The sequence below is a fragment of the Oncorhynchus nerka genome, linkage group LG9a, assembly GCF_034236695.1.
Source record: "Oncorhynchus nerka isolate Pitt River linkage group LG9a, Oner_Uvic_2.0, whole genome shotgun sequence".
Lineage (NCBI taxonomy): Eukaryota > Metazoa > Chordata > Actinopteri > Salmoniformes > Salmonidae > Oncorhynchus > Oncorhynchus nerka.
The window spans coordinates 59,720,046-59,740,631 of record NC_088404.1 but is presented as its reverse complement, the minus strand read 5'-3'; the positions used below and the strand labels follow the sequence as shown (position 1 = coordinate 59,740,631).

General features: G+C 42.9%; 1 protein-coding gene across 2 annotated transcripts in view; it reads right to left on the bottom strand.

The window, feature by feature from the left end:
• Window positions 1-5,314: 5,314 nt before the first annotated feature.
• The window catches only part of LOC115134610 (LHFPL tetraspan subfamily member 6 protein-like), a 30,949-nt gene continuing 15,677 nt past the window's right edge, over window positions 5,315-20,586 (bottom strand). For both annotated transcript variants that reach the window (XM_029668778.2, XM_029668777.2), the window contains 2 exons: window positions 6,169-6,267; window positions 5,315-6,027 (listed from right to left, as the gene is read on the bottom strand). In XM_029668778.2, the coding sequence (XP_029524638.1) occupies window positions 5,909-6,027; window positions 6,169-6,267 (218 nt within the window). In that variant the 3' untranslated portion in view covers window positions 5,315-5,908. The remainder of the gene's footprint in view (window positions 6,028-6,168; window positions 6,268-20,586) is intronic.

Genomic DNA, 20,586 nt, shown 5'->3' with positions numbered 1-20,586 from the left:
CACAAACATATGACAGACATACATTCAGGGACTTCAACATTCCCTGTTTTATAGCTATACTGTAAATAGTTACTGACATGATAACAGTTAAAAATGATTGCAAGATACCAGTAAGGGTTTATATATTTAAAGGGGTGCTGAACTTTTGGCCTCGTTATTCGGTTTGGACATTAAGAAATGCAGCAGTCATGACTGAAGCCAAACAAGAGTTGTTTTGGAGTGGTGGTTTAATGTGGGTGTCTCATGTGTGTATAATCACTCTGCCACAACAGTACACAGTCACTCAACCTTCTAGATAACTTGAAACAGTCGAACCAGGGGCCTGTTGCACAAAAGTAGAATTAAGACATCCGGGATAAATGACTCAGCTGAGCTCAATGAAGCCAAAACATGTGCGTCCAGGCTTAATTGGTTGCACAAAGACCAAGCCAGGATGAGCAGACACGGATTCATTAAACCAGGTGAAACCAATCCTGGATAGGTGCGCGCTTCTCACTCAAATAGACCCCGCCACAGATCACAGATTAACTGATTTACCATGGCAACTAGAGCCGCCCCGGAAGCACAAATCCTCATGGAGGCATACGAGGAGGTAAAAGATATAATTAAGAAGAAAGGCAACACCGCCACAGTGATAAAGCAAAGAGAAAAAGCGTGGCAAAGTATTGCAGACCGCCTGAATGCGTAAGTAGTGCACTTTTACACACTCACAAAACATCACAATTACAATTCAAATATTTAATTCACATCTCCAAAAATGCAGTTGTACTGTAATTATGAAACGTTAAATTTTTAATTGAAATGCACTGCAGATATAGTGAAATTGTGTAAAGTAACTCCATCACACTGTATAAAGCTATGATACATTTTTTGATATTTTTACTGAAAACAAGACAAAAATACCAAGTAATTTTTGCAGTGTGACTCCATTAAATGTGTGTGTGTGTGTGTGTGTGTGTGTAGATTAAACATGAACAAAACGGACATGGCAGCAGGTCAAAATCAAATACAAGAACATTCTGCAGAATGGTATGGTCCCTGACTAATATTTAACAAAGCACAAGCATATATTGTACCCAGAAGGTGCCTGCTCACACATTGTCTGTACTGTTTTAGCAGTGAAAAAGAATACCCACAGACAAGGCACGGGTGGTGGGTCACCAAAGGCTGACCTTACCCCAGCAGAGGACATGGCCTTGGAGCTAAATAAAGGCAGGCCCGTCTTAGAGGGGATCCCTGGGGGAAAGAGACGAGCATAGGTTCCTCCCAAGATGCCACCCGCTTCATTCAAGGTATGTCCTTCCATCTCTACATGGGATACAACCACATTCATATTGAATCAATTTGGACTGTCTGACTTTGGTTTACCTATTAAACTCAGTGCCTGGCAGCACTGTGTTCCTGTTAGAGCCACCAGCACAAAACCAGACGATGCTGATCCAGTGAGTACTCCATCAAAGGCATACTGTAGGCCTGGCATGTCTTGTCTACTAGCTTCAATATGAATCCGATTAAATGTGATAGGGTGAAGGCCCCAGTGCAGCAGCAACAGCACATGATGGAGACGATGATGAGGAGGAGACCATCTCTCTGGATTCCAGAAGGCATGAGGTATCATGTTAAGACTGTGAAAGTACTATTTACTCTACAATGGTGAGGAGTCCTCATCAAAATCAAAAATCTAATTTCTTTTACAGGACCCAGATGCTATACAGTGGGAAAACCAGCCTGGCAACATAGTGCGTTTAATAAAAGGACACCACATCCTGCCAAATTCCAGCTGTGCTAATTGTATTGTGTTCACAGAGCTCACAAGCTATCAGAAAGTTGTATGGCAACCACCTTCTGGCGCCAAATAGAACTGGCAGACATAGACATTCAGTACAAGAAGAAAAAGATGGAAAATCTTGCACTGGAGTCCGAAATAAAAAGAGGACAATTAGGAAACTGGACCTAAATAAAAAAACTTGAGAGGGAGGTGAGATATGCCTTCAATGTACACTGTATGCTAACTGTAACACAAATGTATTAATCATTATTTTTCTTTCCTCCCCCAGCTCCAAGAAGATGACACAGCTCAAAAAAAAATTAGGTATATTTTGTTGTCATGAGCCATGACATATGAGCTCTTATTTAAGCACACAGGACGGTGGCATCTTTCTAAGGTTTTTTTATTTTCCCAGCAATCAGTACAACCAAGTCATCGTTATAAGGCATCGCCCTCTTTGCCCACCCCCAGCACCAGGTGTGGCCACTAGCCTATATGAAGGCCCAAAATTGTGTGTTCCTTTCTGCTCTGACAATGGCATGCCCATTCGTGCGAGATGTGGTGGATGAAGAAGCACTTGTGCTGAGGAGAGCCTTCAGGCGAAAGGGTCTTCAGGGACCGGTTGGACCCACTGGCCTTCCCTGATGACCATCTATATGAAAGATACAGGTTTTCTGCAGATGGCATCAGGTATCTATGCAGACTACTGGGTCCCAGGATTAACACCGCACTGCACGAGCCATGCACTGAGTGTGGAGCAAATGGTTTGTGTGGCCTTGCGCTTTTTGCTAGTGGAGCCTTCTGTACTCAGTGGGGGATGCAGAACAGCTGAACAAGGCCACAATTTGCCGCACAATAAGGAGTGTGTGTCTGGCTATCAAAGCATTAGCAGATGTCTTCATCTCCTTCCTGGCCACAGAAGACTCTGTGACATCAAAGAGGAGTTCTATAGGATTGCAGGTAAGAGGATCTACAAATTACAGGACAACTGTTAACACATAGTAGGATACTCATTACTTTGTGTGACAGGTTTCCCCAATGTCATTGGTGCAGTGGACTGCACACACATAAATAAAAGCCCCCTCAGGTGCCCATGAGGCCGATTTTGTGAATAGGAAATCCTTTCACAGCATTAATGTTCAGGTGAACATAACTTTTTGATATTGTCCATTGTATGCATTGCCAGTGATGTGCATTGATTGGTGTAATATTCCTCATCTTATGATTTCAGATGGTCTGCAATGCTGACTGTGTGATCAGCAATGTTGTGGCAAAATGGCCTGGCTCAGTCCATGACTCCAGAATCTTTTCTGAAATCTATCACAAGGTAAGCCACACAACCCCTATTTATAACCATCATGGCTGTGTCAAGAATATCACTGTGTTTATGAGGTAGTAATGATGAGATTTTGTGTTGACAGGTGAATTCTCTGGTGTGTTGCTGGGAGACAGGGGTATGGCTGCCAGCCTTTTCTCCTGACACCTTTCACTTCCCAGGAAGCACAGCAGGCCTACAACCATGCCCATGCCAGGACCAGGGCCAGAGTTGAAATGACCATTGGCCTCCTGAAGGCACGCTTTCACTTTTCACAAATTAAGGGTCAGCCCTGTTAGGGCATGTGATATTACTGTGGCTTGTGCTGTCCTCACAATGTGGCCTGCCTGAGGAAGGAGAGGGCCCCCTGAGTGCCACCAGCCATGGACTGGGACAATCCGGCAATCTTCCCTGATGACGACAGTGGTCATTGCTGAGGGACCAATATGTGTTGAATTATTTTAGTTAGTATGTGTGCTTTCAATTTTGGTTAAAAATATAGAGGAATTTGGGTTTTTTGGGTTCGTTTTTTGAACTCAAATTGGCCTCTTATGATGTTTGTGCGGTATACTGTGTGTAATACAAGGCTGCAGGGAGGCTACTGCATCCATTCATTTGTCTGTTCAGTTGATGTGTATGGATTTGTCCTGCATTTATTTTAGTGTGCAGACATGCAGGGTGTGTTATATACAGACCTTTGAATGTGTATGTATAATATGCTTGGATTCTGTGCTTTCCATCTTGTAGAGTCACTGTGACTTCAGTTTCGAAAGGAGCTGATGGTTTACCTGCTTTGTTTTGTCCTTATTCAATAAAGGAACATAATGTTACACATTGTGTTTTTATATTCATATGGAATGTGTATTTGTTTATATGACAGAGTACTAGGGCCACACTGAAGAAAAAAGGATAAAGTCATAAATTTATGAGGCTGGTTCTTTCTGCAGAAAAGCTACATTGTTTTTACAGTTTTGATACTTATGACAATGTGATACTTAATATTCTGGCACATCAGCATGTCTTTGTTTATGAAACCATACTGAAGTACAATTTCACGAAATGCCCCACATCTGTCATTTTAACAACTGTCCTCCTTTAAAACAACTGGTTACAATATTATGACGTGTTTTTTTCCCCTCTGTGGCCCTAATATTCTATCATTTTATATATAGCCTTATAGTCTATGGGGAAACTGTAAATTATCTAATGATAGCAACATCATCTAAAAATCATTTTTTATCCAAAATCATTGAAATTAATGATCACAAACGTTTAATAACAGTGGGTCTAGTTATATGTGATAACAATGTATAGTGAGCAGTGAAATAACTATTGGTTTCCATTTGTGATGACTGCTGACTGACATTAGGGATGAGATTAAATAGATCATGGAATTTAGCCTGGTCTGGAGCAGGCTAGCTCCACAGAATAAATCTCCATGGTAATTTATACCATAACATTGCCCCCTATCCATCTTTAGTGCAACCGGATTACGGATCAATTGAGCCAGGATCACCAAGATATCCTGGCTTAATCCCTTATCCTAGTTTTGTGCAACAGGCCCCAGGTCTCGAGTCTTGAAGTCTAGGCTAGCTAGTGCAAGCAAACTTATTTCACCAATTAGCTACAGCTCACTGGTGTAACACAGTGACAAAGTTTGTTTGACATGGTTTGACATTGGATAGCCCATCTCTGGCTCTAGTTAGGGACAAATAAATGACACAATGTGGTTCAATATTGTCATGTTGCACATCTTTTAGCTTTCAATATTTGTATATGAATTTCTCCAATTTATAGTTGGTTTGAGATTTTGAAGTCATTGAAATTTGGAGCTTTTGACCTTTTAAAATATTGTCCCAGGTACATTGTGTCATTTGCTGATGGTCCCTAACCAGCCCCATAGGGATATTGAATGCCAAACCAAATTGAACATTGCATCAGGTTGCGTGTAGCTGCGCTCCAAATTGATGATTACTTGGGTGCTGCCAGCTGTGGGCAGGATTTAAATAAACCCAACCCAAGGAAAATTCTTACGTTACCCTTCATTATGTGACATACAAGCTTTCCTATAATCTTGCAAATCTCCCTTTTGGACAAGACTGACTTTATGACCAAAATTATCCAATTTACACTTGGTAGTACATTTTGACGCTACAATAAATGTTTCGGACTCATATCGACGCCATGAGAATGAGCTTTTTACGGGTCTTTAAGGCAATACTAGGCCAATGTGGGGGTACATAACATATTTATTAAATACAGGATGTAAAATACAATAACAAAGTAATATCAAAAGTATAGTAATAGGAAGGAGGAAATAGAGAAGCAACCATACAACCCAAGGAAAATAGAGATAGAAACAGATGTTGTTCTTGCTGTCAATGAATACAAAGTATGTAGACTCCTCTCTTTTGAAATGCTCTGTTGGACAATGGAGTGTAATTGCGAATGTATTGTGTTGTGTTATATTATTTTCTGCCTCAGTACCAAATGCACCACAAGGTAGTCCGCTCTGCTTCAATTATGATGACAGAGTGCATAACTAGCCTATGGCATACAGGCCGTGTTCAAGAGCATCTAAATTGTGATGTTCCATGGGTAAATTGTGACTGACTGATCTACAAATAATATTGAGTAGTTATTTATGATGGTGATTTGTAGATCAGTCTCGACTCGCCTTTAAAGTCAACTGCAATGTCGAATGCGCCCATAGACACTGTCCTCCTGATATTATCCTTTGCTCTGAGTCTCTTCAATTGCCAGTGATGACGGGTGTTGGGGGAGGTGGTCATCATGGTCTCTGTGGCTGTCCCGCCTTGATGACATCAGTAGGGGTACTGCTTCTGTCTCTTCCCAGCGAAGCAGGCCATCCAGGTGCATAACATCATGGCTGCTGATGCCCCTGCTCCGGTACAGTAGAACGCCCAGCCAATCTCACAAGAACCTAGACACAGACACAAACACAGCGAATTTGAATCTGAGCCAACATACCATAATATGAGCTGTGACTAATTTGAATGACTTGTTGATTATCAACTTGTGACTTGAATATGATGGTGTTCTGGTGTGGATGTTTGACCCATACCAAGCTCAAACTGGTTGGATCTATTGCTGCAGGTCTGTCGAACTTCATCACTGTCCCAACCTAGAGGGTAGAGCGCACACCCCGACCCAATCAGCAACGCTGTACAGAGAGAGAGGGAGGGAGAAAATCATTAGAAATGCTTTACATCATACATGTGCTAAGCTAAGTCATAACAAACTCATACAGTACATAATACAGTGAACAGTGCAGCTTGCATTATTCAAAACCACTTTTGATGTACTGAAGCTAGAAAGATACCACAAAAGATAACATTCCTGAGATGTCACTTTCACGAAGAGCTTACATATGTCACCTCATTTTATCTTCGGACGGGGCCACAGTGTCTCCTGACCCCTCCTGTCTCAGCCTCCAGTATTTATGCTGCAATAGTTTGTGTCGGGGGGCTAGAGTCAGTCTGTTATATCTGGAGTATTTATCCTGTGTGAATTTAAGTATGCTCTCTCTAATTATCTCTTTTTTTCCTCTCTGAGGACCTGAGCCCTAGGACAATGCCTCAGGACAACCTGGCCTGATGACTCCTTGCTGTCCCCAATCAACCTGGCCGTGCTGCTGCTCTAGTTTGAACTGTTCTGCCTGCAGCTATGGAACCCTGACCTGTTCACCGGATATGCTACCTTGTCCCAGACCTGCTGATTTAAACTCCCTAGAGACAGAAGGAGTGGTTGAGATACTCTGAATGATCGGCTATGAAAAGCCAAATTACATTTACTCCTGAGGTTGCACCCTCTACAACCACTGTGATTATTATTATTTGACCCTGCTGGTCATCTATGAAGAATTTAACATCTTGGCCATGTTATAATCCCCACCCGGCACAGCCAGAAGAGGACTGGCCACCCCTCACAGCCTGGTTCCTCTCTAGGTTTCTTCCTAGGTTCTGGCCTTTCTAGGGAGTTTTTCCTAGCCACCGTGCTTCTACACCTGCATTGCTTGCTGCTTGGGGTTTTAGGCTGGGTTTCTGTACAGCACTTTGTGACATCAGCTGATGTAAGAAGGGCTTTCTAAATACATTTGATTGATTGATTTATTGATTGAGAAGAGTAGTTCACGATCTAGTCCGGTTGCGGCCGTAACTAGACCTCGTTTCAAAAGGTATGAAAAAATGATCTTATTTGTATGCTTAGCAATCACAACTATACATTGTTTGAGACACACTTTTATAAGTCTCAGTCACAAACAGCTCCAATAAACTCCAAAGATCTGTGGTGGACTGTGTTAAACAGGATGCTAGTCTATTCCCAATCCACACACACACACACACGTGCCCAAACACATACACACGCACTCTGTCCTGCTCACATGGAAACAGCACAGCGTCCCATGCCAAGACAGACATTCCTGCCAGGCCCAGCCACTTCACAGATAAAGGAAGAGGTAAATGAGTCATAGATAGGCTCCCTTCAGTTATACCTAGAGATTGTAAATGCTCTACAACAGATTGGTTTGTGGTTCAGAGACAGACACCAATATAACCAGTGTTACTGTATGTTACTCCTTCCCTCTTCTTTTTCATGGTCCATTGGGACATGGAGATGTGGCTACAACAGTTCATAAACTGGTGGGTGGTGGGTTTATTATTATATGCATTTTAACAGTATACCGTCAGGTTGCTCTGTTTGTGACAACATCCACAGTGGGTTTGTTCCTGTGCTTGGCGAGGTCTGTGTAGCCTACACCACCGACAAGTCTCCACTCATCAGAATGATATGTAGGTTTAACCCTTTTTCCACTTTCAAAGTCAATAAAACACTCAGGGTGAAATGAAATTCACATTAAAAAAATGCTCATAGGTTCAACATGTAATTACACTGTGTAGGCCAGAGACCCAAAATCTTAATTTAATCTAGATAGATGTAGGCTTGATTCATGAATTCTATTTTGCAAACACCAAGACAAAACAGTTCTCTCATCTACGGTATGGTCTTGGTTATCTTGGAGCTTACGTCTCTGCTGCAGCAGTCAGAGCATGCCAAGCGCTCCTCGTCTATCTCCTGACTGTGGATGCAGGCCCCACATCCTAACCCTGCTGGCCTGACTAGCGCAGGAAGCAGAGGACCGGGGGAAAGAGACCGGCTCAGATAGATAAATATTAATCCCCCCTTCCCTCGCCTCGTCAGTGTTGAGGCATGAAAGAGACAGCAAGGGAGCAGGCAGGCCATATGGTCACAGAGGAGCAGCCAGCCAAAGCCTGCCGAGGTTCTATTGCCTGCCACATGAACACCCTATTCCCTTTATTCCCTAAATAGAGGGCCATTTGGGACGAGCCCAGGGACTCACGACTTCAACACCTATAACACCAGAGAGACTATACTCAGAACTCTACCGCAGCTCTGTGAAGAGAGGAGCAGAGAGGGGGTTTAATCCTACAAATCTGACTCTTGCAGACATCAACAGTATAGTAGTCAGTGTGCTAGCTGTATTTATGTTATATTCATTTGATCCCGGTGTATGTAAACGTGTTCACTACCAAACCACAATGGAGAGATTTGTGAAAAAAAGGAGTTTGACTGTCCTTGTTCTACTGGAAACGCCAAAAACAGTGTCAGAGAGAGGAGACGAGTTGGAGATGATAACTTCAGTATGTACTGCTAATATGGTGTTTATAGAGTAGGAGTTGAGTGAGTGAGTGACAGGGGTGTGTAATGATGCAGGAAAGGAATGTAGTGTGAAGTTATACGGATTACAGTGAGGCCGTGACTATGGTAATAGAGGCTGGGCTGGATTAGATACGTGTGAGTGGGAATGGGGAAATTAGGTCAAGACTGACTGAACTTCTGAGCAGCAGCAGCACTACAGAGCACAGCATGTGTTGATGTCCTATATACTACAAATCTCTGAAGTGCCATAGGCCACAAAACAGATGAAATATTGCCAGGAGCATATTCTGTGCTTCGATCTGGCACTGTATAAGACTTCTTATACTATCATATGGTGATGGCATCCGTTCTACTAAAGCAAGAGCATTGCTTACAGTATAAATCTCTCTGTGTACACAACACTGACCTAACACTGAGGCCAGGATTCAATACGATCGTGCATTGTCAACAATAAAAGGCAATGTTCCTGTGTTTGGGAAGATTGCATTCAAGGTAAACGTTGCAGATGTCGACTCCAACGGTGCGGTCATATATAATCCCGGCCTAAATACCTACCACTGAATAAAATGTTGCAGGTTTAATAGTGGTGGATTATAATAGAAGTTGTGCTTCAGTCGGTCGGGTATTCCTAACTCCTCTCATCCTCTCACTCAGCTCCTACAGATGCTTTATTCAATAAAATGTTGCAGGTTTAATAGTGCTGGAGCATAATAGAAGTTGTGCTTCAGTCGGTCTGGTATTCCTAACTCCTCTCATCCTCAGCTCCTACAGATGCTTTATTCAAGACACCCTCTGCAAGGATTCTTCATTATTTTGCCTCTGGATATGCATCTTAGAGTCTTATTATTATTTATTTCCCCTTGTCTGAATTGACATATCACCCCATCGCGGTGCCTTTATCCCACATCGTGGTGCCTTTCTTTAGTAGCAGCAATCCCTATACTAATTTGACGTTGATATTGTCTCCACTGAGTATTTTGTCTGCAGTTCCAGCTGGGGTTTTAATCATACCAAAGGCTTAGCGAACGACATATCAAATACCTTACATTCCCTCTCTCCCACATCCACTCCTTTGCCTTGGAGATACTGAACAACACACTGCTGATTCCCTGGATTCTGTGATCACAGATCGCTTTTCTCTAAGTATGGCCAATTATAACAAAGGGAAATCTTTGAGTTATAATTTGTCTCCTCCTATTTTGGATCAAATTAAAATCAAATCAAAGTTTATTGGGCACAGATTTGCAGATTTTACTACAGGTGCAGCGATCTAAAACAATGCACAAATAATCCCCAAAATGCAAAATGGAATTAAGAAACATGAGGACGAGCAATGCCAGAGCCCGGAATATATAAATATATATACACACTACCGTTCAAAGGTTTGGGGGTCACTTAACCTCTTCAACCTATGGGGGCGCTATGTCATTATTGGATAAAAAAACGTGCCCGTTTTAAGCGCAATATTTTGTCACGAAAAGATGCTCGACTATGCATATAATTGGCAGCTTTGGAAAGAAAACATTCTGACGTTTTCAAAACTGCAAAGATATTATCTGTGAGTGCCACAGAACTCATGCTACAGGCGAAACCAAGATGAAACCTCAAACAGGAAATGAGCAGAATTTTTGAGGCTCTGTTTCCCATTGTCTCCTTATATGGCTGTGAATGTGTGATGAATGAACCTAAGCTCTCTGCCGTTCGTCCAAGATGTCTGCAGCATTGTGACGTATTTGTAGGCATATCATTGGAAGATTGGCCATAAGAGACTACATTTGCCAGGGGTCCGTCTGGTGTCCTTTGTCTAAATTGTTGCGTAATCTTCAGCTGCATGCAGTTTGCCATGCGATTCAGAGGGGAAAGGACACTTCCACGAACCATATATCATCGAAGAGATATGTGAAAAACACCTTGAGGATTGGTTCTAAACAACGTTTGCCATGTTTCAGTCGATATTATGGAGTTAATTTGTAAAAAAGTTTGGCGTTTGGATAACTGAATTTTCGTTTTTTTTTTGGTAGCCAAACGTGACGCACCAAACGGACCGATTTCACCTGCACAAATAATCTTTCAGGAAAACTGAACATTTGCTATCTAACTGAGAGTCTCCTCATTGAAAACATCCGAAGTTCTTCAAAGGTAAATGATTTATTTGAATGTTTCTGTTTTTTGTGAAAATGTTGCCTGCTGATGCTAACGCTAAATGCTAAAATGCTAAATGCTAACGCTAAATGCTAGTTTTGCTATGGTTGAGAAGCATATTTTTGAAAATCTGAGATGACAGTGTTGTTAAGAAAAGGCTAAGCTTGAGAGCTAGCATATTGATTTCATTTCATTTGCGATTTTCATGAATAGTTAACGTTGCGTTATGGTAATGAGCTTGAGGCTGTATTCACGATCCCGGATCCGGGATGGCTCGCCGCAAGAAGTTAAAAATGTCCTTGTTATTGAAAGAAAAGAAAACATTTGGTCCATTAAAATAACATCAAATAGATTAGAAATACAGTGTAGCCATTGGTAATGTTGTAAATGACTATTGTAGCTGGAAATTTATTTAAAAATAATCAAATATCTACATAGGCATACAGAGGCCCATTATCAGCAACCATCACTCCTGTGTTCCAATGGCACATTGTGTTAGCTAATCCAAATTTATAATTTTAAAAGGCAAATTCATCATTAGAAAACCCTTTTGCAATTATGTTAGCACAGTTGAAAACTGTTGTCCATCTTTGACTAGTTGAGTATCTGGAGCATCAGCATTTATGGGTTCGATTACAGGCTCAAAATGGCCAGAAACAAAGTACTTTCTTCTGAAACTCGTCAGGTGATTCTTGTTCTGAGAAATGAAGGCTATATTCCATGTGAGAAATTTCCAATAAACTGAAGGTCTTCGTACAACGCTGTGTACTACTCTCTTCACAGAACAGTGAACTGGCCACTGGCCCCCCAATGGTGAAACAAACTCCCTCACGACGCCAGGACAGCGGAGTCAATCACCACCTTCCGGAGACACCTGAAACCCCACCTCTTTCAGGAATACCTAGGATAGGATAAAGTAATCCTTCTCACCCCCCCCCTTAAAAGATTTAGATGCACTATTGTAAAGTGGCAGTTCCACTGGATGTCTTAAGGTGAACGCACCAATTTGTAAGTCGCTCTGGATAAGAGCGTCTGCTAAATGACTTAAATGTAAATGTAAATGTAAACAGTGAAAACTGGCTCTAACCAGAAAAGAAAGAGGAATGGGAGGCCCCGGTGCACAACTGAGCAAGGGGACAAGTACATTAGTGTGTCTAGTTTGAGAAACAGAAGCCTCACAAGACCTCAACTGGCAGCTTCACCCACAAAACACCAGTCTCAAAGTCAACAGTGAAGAGTCGACTCCAGGATGCGGGCCTTCTAGGCAGAGTTGCAAAGAAAAAGCCATATCTCAGACTGGCCAAGAAAAATAAAAGATTAAGATGGTCAATAGAACACAGACACTGGACAGAGGGAGATTGGAAAAAAGTGTTATGGACAGACGAATCTAAGTTTGAGGTGTTCGGGATCACAAAGAAAAACATTTGTGAGACGCAGAAAAAAAATTAAAGATGGCGTGCTTGACGCCATCTGTCAAGCATGTTGGAAGCGATTTGATGGTCATATGATTTTATGGGGGTGCTTTGGTGGTGGTAAAGTGGGAGATTTGAACAGGGTAAAAGGGATCTTGAAGAAGGAAGGCTATCACTCACTATCATTTGCAAACGCCATGCCCTGTGGAAGGCGCATAATTGGAACCAATTTCCTCCTACAAACAGGACAATGAACCAAAGCACAGCTCCAAACTATGCAATAACTATTTAGGGAAGAAGCAGTCAGCTGGTATTCTGTCTATAATGGAGTGGCCAGCACAGTCACCAGATCTCAACCCTATGTTACATCTGCTCCTGCCACGACCTCTACTTCTCATCCTGTGTATCCCTAACCTGCCACCACTCCCCCAGTGCTCTCTCCCCCTGTGTCTGTGTGTGTGTGTGTGTGTGTGGAGACAGGTGTACTGGAGGCAGAGCAGATCCCCATCAGCTGCAACCTCTTCCATAGTCAAGACCTCTACAAATACTCCGCTCTGCCACTTCCATGCAGCCAGATCGTAACCTCTGCTCGGTCAGTCTGCGTTTTTAGCCATTTGTCCATGCTTAGATCCTGTTTTCGTGTTATGCCTGGTTTCCCTTGCCTGATGCCGTTTTCCTCTCTGCTACAGTTCTGCCCGCTCTGACTTTGGCCCCAGTCTCCAGTCCCACGTCTCATCAGTCCTGCTACTCTGTCCTGAGCCCTCCACTCCACTGCGTCCTTGGATTCTTTTCCAGACCTACTTAACCAGTCCCAACTCTCCTCGCTCCAGCCTCAGCCACTGGCTTCCTGCAACCTGCCCGACCTTCCCCTGGCCTGCACCCCATCTTCCACCTGTGTTTCAATAAATACCTTGGTTACCTCATCCCAGTCTCCTCATCTGCTCTTGGGTTCACCTGTTCTGCTCCGCGTGACACCCTATTGAGCTGTTGTGGGAGCAGCTTGACCTTATGCTACGTAAGAAGTGCCCATCAAGCCAATCCAACTTGTGGGAAGTGTTTCAGGAGGCATGAAGTGAAATCTCTTCAGATTACCTCAACAAATTGACAACTAGAATGCCAAAAGGTCTGCAAGGCTGTAATTGCTGCAAATGGAGGATTCTTTGATGAAAGCAAAGTTTGAAGGACACAATTATTATTTCAATTAAAAATCATTATTTATAACCTTGTCAATGTCTTTACTATATTTCCTATTCATTTTGCAACTAATTTCATATCTTCTGTATACCACCCCTATCTTGTCACAACACAGCTGATTGGCTCAAATGCATTAAGAAGGAAAGAAATTCCACAAATTAACTTAAGGCACACCTGTTCATTGAAATGCATTCCATGAAGCTGGTTAAGATAATGACAAGTGTGCAAAGCTGTAATCAAGGCAAAGTTTGGATACTTAGAAGAATCTCAAAATAATGTTTGCATTTGTTTACAACTTTTTTAGTTACATTATTTCATACATATTAATTCATAGTTTTGATGTCTTCAATATTCACTACTGAGTGCATAGAACATGAAAATCATCTGTCCTCAGTTGCAACACTCACTACCGAGTTCAAAACTGCCTATGGAAGCAGCGAAAGGACAAGAACTGTTCGTTAGGAGCTTCATGGAATGGGTTTCCATGGCCGAGCAACCGCACACAAGTCTAAGATCACCATGCCAAGCGTCGGCTGGAGTGGTGTAAAGCTCGCTGCAATTGGACAGTGGAAATTAGTGGAACAAAACAGTGGAAATGAGTTCTCTGGAGTGATGAGTCATGCTTCACCATCTGGCAGGACAATGGACAAATCTGGGTTTGGCGGATGCCAGGAGAACGCTACCTGCCCCCATGCATAGCGCAGTTGTTGAATAATAATGGAGCTGCAGGGGATGGCTGCTGTTTTACAAGCTCCTAACCTAACACATTTCAGGTAAGACCTAGATGCAGACAATGTCAAAGTAACAACAGTTTATTAATCCAAAAGGGGCAGGCAAAGGACAGGTCAAGGGCAGGCAGGGGTCAGTAATCCGGATAGGTGGTGAAAAGGTACAGGACAGCAGCCCGGCTCGGGGCAGGCGTAAAAGGTCAACACCGGGAAAACTAGAAAACAGGAACAATCGAGAGACAGAAACAGAGGGAAAAATGCTGGTAGGCTTGACAAAACAAAATGAACTGGCAACAGAAAACAGAGAGCACAGGTATAAATACACAGGGGATAATGGGGACAATGGGCGACACCTGGAGGGGGGTGGAGACTATCACAAAGACAGGTGAAACAGATCAGGGAGTGATATAACCAACTTTGCTATTTTGTTTGTAACGCATTTTGTACATGTTGTTGTTGCTACAGTCTCTTATGACGGAAAAGAGCTTCTGGACATCAGAACAGCGATTACTCCCCTCGAACTGGACGAAGATTTTTTATTTCATGAGTCCAACGCAAAGGGTATACTGCTTCCCGGAGTCTAGGCCCAAATCCCCTTCATTCGCGTGAAGAAAAGACAAAAATACAGGAGGCAGAGATCTAGGTGACTTGTGAGAATTTGTCGGCATGAGTAAACCACCACTACCCTCTGTATTAGTGGCCAACGTGCAATCATTGGAAAACAAACTGGACAATCTACGATTAAAACTATCCTACCAACGGGACATTAAAAACTGTAATCTCTTATGTTTCACTGACACTTTCCCGAACGACGACAGGGATTATATAGAGCTGGCTAGCTTATCCGTGTTTCGGCAGGACAGAGCTGCTAAGTCTGGTAAAATGTGGGGCGGGGGTGTGTGTCTATTTGTCAATAACTGCTGGAGCGTGATGTCTAATATTTAAATATTTCAGTCTCGAGGTATTGCTCACCTGAGGTAGAATACCTCATGATAAGCTGTGGAACACATTATCTACAAAGAAAGTTCACATGTATATTATTCGTAGCTGTCTATTTACCACCACAAACCGATGCTGGCACTAAGACCGCAATCAATTAGCTGTATAAGGCCATAAGCAAACAAGAAAATGCTATTCCAGAAGCAGGGCTCCTAGTAGCCGGGGACTTTAATGGAGGCAAACTTAAATAATTTTTACCTAAAATGTCACATGTGCAACCAGAGGGGGGAAAAAAAACAAAAAACTCAACACACAGAGACGCATACAAAGCTCTCCCTCGCCCTCCATTTGGCAAATATGACCATAATTATATCCTCCTGAATCCTGAATACAAGCAAAAACTAAAGCAGGAAGTAACAGTGACTCACTCAGTACAGAAGTGGTCATATGAAGCGGATGCTACGCTACAGGACAGTTGTGCTAGTACAGACTGGAATATGTTCCGGGATTCATCCAACAGCATTGAGTGTACCACCTCAGTCACAAGCTTCATTAATAAGTCCATCGACGACGTCGTCCCCACAGTGACCGTACAAACATTTCCCAACCAGAAGCCATGGATTACGGGCAACATCCGCATCGAAGTAAAGGGTAGAGCTGCCGCTTTCAAGGAGCGGGATACTAATCTGGTAGCGTAAAAGAAATACCGCTATGCCCTCAATAGAACCATGAAACAGGAAAAGAGTCAGTACAAGACTAAGACTGAATCCTACTACACCGGCTCTTGACACTCGAACGTGGCAGGGCTTGTAAACTATTACGAACCACAAAGGAAAACCCAGCCACGAGCTGCCCAGGGATGCAACCTACCAGACGAGCTAAATGCCTTTTATGCTCACTTTGAGGCAAGCAACACTGAAGCATGCACGAGAGCACTAGCTCAGTTCCGGATGACTGTGTGATTACGCTCTCCGCAGCTGATGTGAGCAAGACCTTTAAACAGGTCAACATTCACAAAGCCTCAGGGACAGATGGATTACCAGGACGTGTACTCAAAGCATGTGTGGACACACTGGCAAGTTTTTTCACTGACATTTTCAACCTCTCCCTGGCCGAGTCTGTAATACCTTCATGTTTCAAACAGACCACCATAGTCCCTGTGCCCAAGAAAGCAAAGGTAACCTGCCTACAAGATTACCGCACCGTAGCACTCACATTGGTAGCCATGAAGTCCTTTAAAAAGGCTGGTCATGGCTCATCAACACCCTAGACCCACTCCAATTCACAAACCGCCCCAACAGATCCACAGATGACTCAATTGCACTCCACACTGCCCTTTCCCACCTGGACAAAAGAAACACCTACGTGAGAATGCTATTCATTGACTACAACTCACCGTTTAACACCATAGTGCCCTCAAAGCTCATCACTAAGCTAAGGACCCTGGGACTAAACACCTCCCTCTGCAACTGGATCCTGTACATCCTGGATGGGCCGCCCCCAAGTGGTAAGAGTAGGCAACACCACAGCTGCCACGCTGACTCACAACACTGGAGCCCCTCAGGGGTGCGTGCTTGGCCCACTACTGTACTCCCTGTTCACCCACGACTGCGTGGCCAAGCATGCCTCCAACACCATCATCAAGTTTGCTGATGACAACAGTGGTAGGCCTGATCGCCGACAACAATGAGACAGCCTATAGGGATGAGGTCAGAGACCTGGTGGTGTTGTGCCAGGACAACCTCTCAATGTGAGCAAGACAAAGGAGCTGATCATGGACTATAGTAAAATGAGGGTCGAACAGGCCACCATTAACATCAACGGGACTGAAGTGGAGCGGGTCGAGAGTTAAGTTCCCTGGTGCCCGCATCACCAACAAACCATCATGGTCCAAACACACCAAGAGCGTCGTGAAGAGGGCACGACAACACATTTTCCCCTTCAGGAGAATGAAAAGATTTGGCATGGGTCCCCATCTCCTCAAATTTCTACAGCTTTACCATCGAGAGCATCCTGACCGGTTGCATCACCGCCTAGTATGGCAACTGCTCGGCATCTGACCCTAAGGCGCTACAGAGGGTAGTGTGTACAGTTCAGTACATCACTGTGGCCAAGCTTCCTGACATCTAGGACTTATATACTAGGCGGTGTCAGAGGAAAGGCCCCACAAAAATTGGTAAAAGACTCCAGTCACGCAAGTCAGACTGTTCTCTCTGCTACCGCACGGCAAGCGGTACCGGAAAGCCAAGTCTAGAACCAAAAGGCTCCTTAACAGCTTCTACCCCCAAGCCATTAGACCGCTGAACAACTAAACTAATCAAATGGCCACCCAGATTATTTACATTGACCCCCCCCCTCACTTTACAAATGACCTTGACTAACCTGTACTCCTGCACATTGACTCACTACCGGTACACCCTGTATATAGCCTCGTTATTGTTAAGTACATTTCTTGTGTTACTTTAATTTTACTATAGTTTATTTAATAAATATTGTATTAACTCTTTCTTGAACTGCATTATTGTTTAAGGGCTTGTAAGTAAGCATTTCACGGTAAGGTCTACCTGTTGTATTCGGCGCATGTGACAAATAAAAATAGATTTGAACTGTAAAGTTTGGTGTAGGAGGGATAATGGTCCAGGGTTGTTTTGCATTGTTTGTGCTAGGCCCCTTAGTTCCAGTGAAGGGAAATCTTAACACTACAGCATACAATGACATTCTAGACGACTCTTTGCGTCTAACTTGATGGCAACAGTTTACAATGAGTGTACAAAACATTAGGAACACCTGCACTTTCCATGACAGACTGACCAGGTCAATTCAGGTCAAAGCTATGATCCCTTATTGATGCCTACTTTAAATCCACTTCAATCAGTGTAGATGAAGGGGAGGAGACAGGTTAAAGAGGGAGTTTTAAGCCTTGAGACAATTGATACATGGATTGTGTGTGTGCTATTCAGAGGGTGAATGGGCAAGACAAAATATTGAAGTGCCTTTGAACGGGGTATGGTAGTAGGTGCAGGCGCACCGGTTTGAGTGTGTCAAGAACTGCAACGCTGTTGGGTTTTTCACACTCGACAGTTTCCTGTGTGTATCAAGAATGGTCCAACACCCAAAGGACATCCAGCCAACTTGACACAAGTGCAGGAAGCATTGGAGTCAATATGGGCCAGCATCCCTGTGGAACACTTTCGACACCTTGTAGACTCCATGCCTCTGCTCTTTCATAACAATCATCCCATATTCCCTGGATGATCAGGGGAGTTCAGTGAAGGAGAGGCGATGGACACAAACAGGATCGGGGGAGTGTCACCACACCACTGCCTGCTGGGTTACAGTGTTGTGGTAACAGATACAGTATAAGAACAGGCATACCTAGTTAGAAATATGTAATGCAGAGTGAAAAAGAAAGAAAGAAAGAAAAAGATTGGTGTAAAAAAAAAAAAAAAATTTCAGTGACATGATTGTGTCTTCATGTTGTGGAAAGTTATTGGTTTTCTTTATTTATGATCATGATTCGACTTAAGCATGCAATATGTAGCTGACAAGTTACAGCTTCATATGTTGATTGTAAGATCAACGTTCAGTTCATTATAATTTCGCTTGGAGGAGAAAGTCTTGAGCTGCACAAGCACGGCACACGTAATAAAGAGGAGAGACTAAGAAAAAGTGAGTGGTTGACTTATGGGTGTAGGTTTGAGAGTGAGTGAGGGGTATAAATTGTGTGGGATTAAAACGACTGCAAAAGAAGAGCTTTAGAGGAATCAGAAGTGGGAGAAGAAACAATAGGAAGACACACAGCAAGTGTGTGCCATGTTTGTGTTAACGTCTGTGTTGTTTGTGGTGACTGTGTGGGTTCAGAGCCATATGTTCTGCCAGGTTGTCATGGTGGCACCATTCCATTTGGCCTTCTAGAGCACCTAAACCTGCCTGGACCAATGGCCACACAGAACAACATAGTAGTCGACCGTCCCACCTCTACAGAACCCTGACCACACAGTAAAGAACAGCAGACAGCCACCAACCCAGGTGTTATAACCAAGGAGAAGAAAACATCTACCGGGGTTGGCTTCTAAACTCAGGACAGTATGTGCAGCAGCAGTGTTGACAGACAGGCAAGTAGACTCACAGGCAGATAGACGAGATGAACATTAGGAAATAGGCCATTTACAGCTGTTAATTATGCATCGAACCCGTCTGCATATTTAACCACCTGACTGAGAGTCAGTGATTTACTTACTACAGATTGGATATGAATCTATGTCTAAATTACTGTTCTACTGTGTGTGTGTGCCTGCGAGTGTGTGTTTGGGGGTCAGGATTATGAATGATGTCTGAGACTAACCTCGCTTTCTGAGACTAATTTTGGCAGCTACAGTGATCAACTGACGTAAAATGTTGTCTGTATCCGCAAGCTATAATGAAAGCCAATGAATGAATTATAAAAGCCAATATAATGACAGCCAATTAATTTTCCGTAGGTGGTTGGTCTGACGAGCAATACCTCTGTCACGTCTGTGAGGCTGGAGAACAAAGGAGACTGTTGCAGAGCTTTCAAAGGTCTCTGGGCTGCATCCAGCCTGCCTGTACTGTGCCCCTGATCTCAACAGGCTGGCACCAATTTTGTGCACATTTGTCATTCTCTCTGGAATTAACCCTTTTACTGTGTATTTTACTTGTTAAGATTGTTCTAAACTTCCCAAGTTGTGATGTTTGTTTTACTATCAACAAGAAACTGGATTTATGCAAATTGTGATGATGCAATATAAGAAAATCTGAGAATCTCCCATTTCCATGATCGCTACAAGTTGGCCTCATTGCTGATGTTTTCATATAAAGACTTGATAAAAGGGTGGATTGGAATCTAAACCTTGGGTATTTGTGTTGCGGTGATATCTTCAAACAGTAATGCTACAGTTATTCAGCTCAGGAATGTGGGTATTAGCAAATGCAAGATGTTGGCTGTGGGATATGTTCAGGTTAAACAGATCCACAAATGGCTAAATCACAGGGATATAAAAACCTGTAATGGAAGATCTTATCTTTATATTTTCTGGATGTGGTATTGTGAGTGTACCCATAGCCACATCAGCTTTCCTTGCACACATGAATGAATTGACAAGATCTCACGTTGGATAGTGAAAATGAGAGCAGCCAACCAACCAGACCAGCATACTGAAGCTCACCCTAAACACTTGAGCATGGCCTGCCCTCACTTCCTCACAGCTTAGGAAGCAAAAGAAAGACATACAAATCAAAACAAAATATCTACTTTATTCTTATCAAAAACATCATTATACATGTAAATAATGTTTAGATTTTTTTCAAACTAAAATAGACAGTTATGTAGAATATTCTGTATAACAAAAACACTATTTTTTCTAA